Here is a 6,748-nt window from a genome sequence, read left to right as displayed (position 1 = left end):
AAATGAGCAATCAATTTGATTCGCAGTTATATCTTTTAGAGGCTAATTTTGAGACGTTGATATTTAAAAAACTAAATTGAAACACATTTGATCTTTTTATAAACTATTTTTATTATTAACACTAACATTTTATTCTTACAAGGACTAAGGGTGTGTTTGGCAGAGGAAAAACACGTTACAACTGTTTAAAAGTTTCAATTTTTGGTTTTACTCATTTTTCTCTATTATTTTTAAAAGTTTCAATCGTTCTGGTTTTACTAATTTTTCTCTCTATAAACATAAAAATGATTTTGATCACAAAACCACATTTACAAAATGCAAAAATTTTTTAACTTCTACATTGCACTAACTGACTTTCCATTAACATTTAACATTTATTTTTGTATCAATTTTATCTTTTATACATATTATTATTATATTATTTATAAAATTCTCATTATTTCTCTTTATATAAATTTTTTTATTATTTATTATTTATATTTTTTATTTAACATTATATATTTTTATAATAATAATTTTGTGCATTATATTTATTATTATTTTTTTATAATATAATTTATTAATTTTATTAGATAAAATAAATTAAACAAAAATATTAACCATAAATAATAATAATAATAAAAATAATAATAATAAATTATAACATACTAAAAAAATACTAAAAATATACTATATAAAAATATATAAAAAAATTAAACATCTATTAAAAAATGACATCATATTTTTTTTAGTAATTATATATCTAAAAGTGATTTTAATTAATATTATTCAAACAATATTTATTTTATCAAAATCAATTTTAGTATAAAATTACCAAACATAAATTGTGAACACAAATTTACCTTTACCCAAAATCAATCTTATAAAATCACTTTTATTCGAATTACAGTTTTGACAAACCACAATCAGTATCCAAAGGTACTTAAATTTGATAGCTCACCATTCTTAAACCGTCTATTTTGGCCTTTACCAGTTCACCAAACCTGGATTTTTCACCAAACATGGATTTTGTGTCAACTAATTTCATTCCCAGAAACTGAGTTACACTTTGAAATCCCAAAGTTATATAGTTTTTAGTTACCACATAGAATAACTAATGGTTATCTTTTTATTTTTCACTTTGATAGTATGATGATAATACATAGTATTGAACCTCCACTTTTATTCCTTCATGATGAAGTGCCACACGGTATAAAGGAGCCATTTTTTTTGCAGCTGTTTATGGTTCTTAGCTCATTCAATTTCAAATGTCCTTGAATATACTTTAAAAAATAAATAAAGGAATAAATAAAACCTTATTGAATATATATTGCTTCAAGTATCCACAAACATTAGCTTCAACCCATGTCAAGTATCAAGAGAATTCATTTCCAAATTTATTTAACAGGTTAAACAAAAAAAGTTACATAAGTTTCCTTTCTACCCATTTTTCCCCACAATAATTGTGATTACCTAATACTAATAGCCCCTTCATTTCCCTAATTATCAATAATTGAACCCTAGTTATAATATACCAACATGGAAAACAAAGCAACAAGGAATCATAATTCTAGGTAATTAGACTCATAATTAGCTGAAAATTTGGATTAAAAAACAAAAATTTTCCGGATTTTTGTACATGATGGAAAAACCTAAGCTCCCAATAATGGCTAAAACACAATTCAAAAGTTCTTGTGTACAGAAATAGAAGGCCTAGACCCACCAAGGAAACTCCCTTTTTTGCTTTGTAAAGACAAAAAAGACCCTCTTGTGGATGGAGAAGTTTTCTTTGAAATTGTAGGCTTTGGAGTGAATGATATTCTATTATTATTATTATTTTGGTTATCCAAGCCTCCACCATAGCTTTTACAAGACTTCATTCTCTTGCTATAAGTTGTTGTTGTTATTCCTTTCTTTGGAAGATCTTCTATGCTTTGCACCCTTCCCAATGAAGTGAAAGATTGTGCCTTCCCTTCATAGAACATAGATAACCCTCTCCTGCCACATTTCATCAAAGTCAAAAATTAAGCAAAAAACAAATAAATAACTCAATATGAGAAAAAAATACTAATCATCAAAGTTCGTTTCTAATAATAATAATATATGATAAAACTTAACATACTTCCAAGAATGAATGCATTGGTTACTAAACAAAAATTATAATAAAATTTCTCAATAAAAAACTCTTCACATATAAATGTTGCACTAATGATAATAATAATAACAATTAAAAAAATAATAATCAAGAAAGAGATGAGGATATATTGCTTACTTTATAGGGAGATGGTTCATGAGCTCTGATAGTTCATACAAAGGTCCATCTTTTGAATGTGATGATGATGAAGAAGAAGAAAATGATGATGATGATGCATCCTCAGTCAACTCATCAGATGAATATGATGAACACAAAGAATCCATTGTGTCTTCTGAGATTGATCCAATGGATATTGATGAATCACTGCTACATTCACAATGATCCTCCATTATTATTCCCTTCACATTATTCTTCTTATTATCATTACTCATTTCTATAAACGTTTCTTGTGCCTTATTCCCCATTATTATTATTTCATATATCTGCCAAGAAATTCAACGAAGAAGAAGAAGAAGAAGATCTTGGTTTGAATGGTTTCTCTCTGATCTAAGAAATGCAAAAGGCCTTCAATTCATGACGCTACCGAAAAACTCTCAATGAGTTATAATAAAATATTGATTCTTATTTATATGACTGCAAATGAAAAAAAGAAGGATTGGATAACTTTGACCAATTAAATTATTAATTAAGTTGTGTATGGATAATACTAATATAAAAATAGTTAAATGTTTGGCATTATCATATCAAGTTAGAATAGAATCATATATGGTGTGAAATTCATAACATGTCAATTAGGACAACTAGGACTAGAAATGAGGATAAGATCTAAATTTCAAAACATCCATATCATGGCCTGAGTCATCCTCATAACTACCCTCTTTTAATTTAAGTTTTTTTATTATTTGGAGGGTCACTTCACACTCAGGTCCACATCTTCTTCTTACCATCTTTATTTTGCTTCATAAAGCCACGACAAATACGAATATTCCCTCCTTTTAATGCAAAAAGGACCATCAAAATAAAATAGGTTAAGAATTATTTAAATAAAAATGTCAAAAACATTTTTTTATAAAAATATTATTTTATTTTAAATAAAAATAATATTTTTATAATATATTAAAATTTAATCTTATAATTTATCATCTAAAAATAAAAAAATTATATAAAAATAATTATAAAATCTTTGTTAAAATACCCACTAATAGATTGTATATGATAAGATAAAAGTAGGATTTACACAAATGAAACGTGCACTGAATTAACTTTGTAGCTTCTTTTTTTTTAAGAGTAAAACTAATTAAATTTGTAAATTTATAAACATTAATTGGTGTTGGATGTATAAAATAGAATTTAGACTCAATATTTAGACAAATAAATTAATTATTTAATTAATTTAAATTAATATTTTTAATGACTAATAATGTCCTTAACATGTTGAGTTAAAAGATATCATATAAAATTAAAAACGTATAGTATTTACACGATATTAATATCATCTTATTGTGTATAGTTAAAAAAATTGCTATATATTTTATTAATAGTTAATTTTTTAAAATTAGACAAATTTAAGAATAATCTAGAATATCAATATTATATAAAGAAAGATATCGTAAAAAAAATTATTATTATTATTATTTGTAAATTTTTTTAGAATATAATTAAAATACAATTTTAAACAATTCTATTATGCTAATTTTATCAACATACAAATCCGTTTATCTTCTTACCATTACACAAATGACATTGCTCTGAGGACCATTAATGCAAATTAAATTTCTTATAACGCCTCCATTCATTTAATTAGCCTTAAATATCTCTGTTGTATAGACAAGTTTTTCAATCCTTTCTTTCCTTTTCCTTTCTTTTTTAATCACATTTTAATTAGTTTTCTTTTTTCCTAAATACTCGATTTCCACACCCACGTGTTCCAAACTTATAGATGGATGGAAATTGCATGGGCAGTTTCCAATTGGTTGGTTGAACTTTATGGCTTTGTCATTTATCATGCTTGCTTGTTTGCCCTATCATCATGTCATATGTCACCATTGCTCACAAATTGCCTATGCTTCATCAATAACATTTTGTCACAATTATGCCAACCATATAGAATGGCATTTTATCTTAAAAATGAGTAGAATGAATCAATGAACCAAGAATTGAAATACTGATAAATAAATTCCTAGAAAATGTTTTATTAGTAGTTGATGGCATATAATTAATTAATTATATATCTCAATAATATTTTTTTAGAGGAATAAACTATTATTTTTATCCATTAAAAATAAAGATGTGACTATTTTTATCCATGTAAGATAAAAATTAAAGTTATATTTCATAAATGATAGGTTTTTGCAAATAAAATTATTTAAATTCTAAAAATTAAATAAAATTTTTAAACTACCATCTAATATAACCTAACTCTAACTTCTAATCTTACTCCACACCACCACTCTCCATATTTTAAATCTTACTACCACTACTCTCATCCCCTACCACCATCGTCATCACCCTTCCTTCTCTCTCAACCGCCCCCCGATAGAACCTGGCGACAATAATCTCGGCAGTGATAGCCACTGGGAACTCCTTCCTCTCCCACAATGATCTCTCCCTTCTTTCCTCTCAAATTCTCGCACTCCAATCCCTAATTGCTGAAAGAACCTAGCAGTGAAAATGACACAAATGTCCAACACAAGAACAATATGGAAGCACTCACAACACAATATGGCAGCAACTATAACAAGAAATAACAAGAACACACCGAGATTTTAACGTGGAAAATCCCTTCAATGTGAGAGGTAAAAACTACGGGTCATCCAAACCAATGAAATAGCTCCACTATAATCAAATGAGGTACAAAAGAGTCTCAAATAAATCACAAAAATGTGCATATGACCAGCCAAAACATCAAAGCACCAAAGCTCACAAATAAGAAGCAAGAAGATGAAATATACCCAAAAAAATAGAGCTAATGTCGAAGCCAATTTCTCCCTCTGCAGACCTCCAATTAAAATTTCCACCGTCCAGAATGAAGAACAAAATGCGAAAAATCTACAGTTCAAATTTCACGTTGATCCAACGGTGAAAGAATGAGAAACTGCTGTTCCAAGATTGCTGCTCTGTGTAAAAACGGGAAATCTAATTTCTCTCTTGCAAAGTCAAATTCTCCTACTGAAAATTTCTAATCAACATCTCCACCGACCAAAATAAAGAACAAGATGATAGGAACACGCAGTTTAAATTTCAAGCCGATCCAACGGTGAACAACTGAGAAATTTCCATTTTAAATTTACTGCTTTGGGCAAAAACGAAAATTCCGTTTTCCCCCTTCTTTTGGTGGCTACTCTCTTTCTCTCAAAAGACCTCAAAATCTGAATTAGGGTTGTGACACTAGGGTGTAAGAATACACCCCCAAAATGTTGGGCTTTTGCCTCACAAAGGAGAGAAAAACCCAACAAATCTCCCCTTTCTCGACTAGGTGGAGGCCCTCGCCATTTCGGCGATCAAACAATATGTTTCAAACTTTTCTCTTGACAATACTTTTGTCATCATATCAGCACCATTATCATTAGTGTGAACTTTCTCAAGTTCCAACAACTTAGAATCTAACACATCCCGTATCCAGTGATACCTAACATCAATATGTTTAGATCTTGGATCAAAAGTAGAATTCTTAGCAAGATGAATAGCACTTTGACTATCACACAATAACACATAACGATCTTGCTTGAAACCAAGTGCTGCAAGAAACTTCTTCATCCACAACAACTCTTTACATGCTTCAGTTGCTGCAATAAACTCTGCCTCTGTGGTAGAAAGTGCAACACACTTCTGTAGCCTTGACTGCCATGAAATAGCTCCCCCCTGCAAACTTGACCAAATAACCTGAAGTAGACTTTCGAGAATCAATATCTCCTGCCATGTCTGCATCAGTAAAGCCAACTAGCAAAGGTTTCTCACCACCAAAACTCAAACTCAAGTTAGTTGTACCTTTGAGATATATCATAATCCATTTAACAGCATTCCAATGTTCTTTACCTGGATTAGAGAGAAAATGACTCACAGTACCAACCGCATGAGCAATGTTTGGTCTAGTACACACCATAGCATACATCAAGCTTCCAACAGTTGAGGCATAAGAAATTTCATCCATTGCTTGTTTCTCCTCATCAGTGGTTGGACACTGCTTGGTGCTCAACTTAAAATGAGGAGCAAAAGAACTAGCAACACATTTGGCATCATTCATGCCAAACCTTTGAAGCACCTTCTTTATGTACTTCTCCTGTGACAAATAAAGCTTCTTGGAATCTCTATAACGAGTAATAGTCATGTCCAAAATCTGTTTGGTAGGACCCAAGTCCTTCATAGCAAAGAACTTGCTCAACTGTTTCTTTAACTCATTAATCCTCAAAGCATTCTTGCCCACAATCAAAATATCATCCACATAAAGCAAAAGAATGATAAAATCATCATCAGAAAATTTTTGCATAAATACACAATGATCTGAAGTTGTCTTACGGTAACCATGCTTTCCCATAACAGATTAAAACTTCTTGTACCACTGTCTTGGAGCTTGCTTCAACCCATAAATACTCTTCTTAAGCTTGCACACAAAATCTTCCTTTTCTTTAACAATAAAGCCCTCCGGTTGCTCCATGTAGATTTCCTTGTCTAAAT

General features: G+C 29.5%; 1 protein-coding gene across 1 annotated transcript; it reads right to left on the bottom strand.

Moving 5' to 3' along the window:
• Positions 1 to 1,352: 1,352 nt before the first annotated feature.
• LOC112802063 (uncharacterized) lies at positions 1,353 to 2,865 on the bottom strand. The gene is made up of 2 exons (XM_025845067.2): positions 2,252 to 2,865; positions 1,353 to 1,977 (listed from the first exon to the last, which is right to left on the bottom strand). Exons 1-2 carry the CDS (start codon positions 2,536 to 2,538, stop codon positions 1,662 to 1,664), a joined length of 603 nt encoding a protein of 200 aa, XP_025700852.1. The 5' UTR covers positions 2,539 to 2,865; the 3' UTR covers positions 1,353 to 1,661.
• Between the last annotated feature and the right edge of the window lie 3,883 nt (positions 2,866 to 6,748).

This window comes from Arachis hypogaea, chromosome 5 (genome assembly GCF_003086295.3).
Source record: "Arachis hypogaea cultivar Tifrunner chromosome 5, arahy.Tifrunner.gnm2.J5K5, whole genome shotgun sequence".
Taxonomy (NCBI): domain Eukaryota; kingdom Viridiplantae; phylum Streptophyta; class Magnoliopsida; order Fabales; family Fabaceae; genus Arachis; species Arachis hypogaea.
This window is presented reverse-complemented; position numbering and strand designations above follow the sequence as displayed.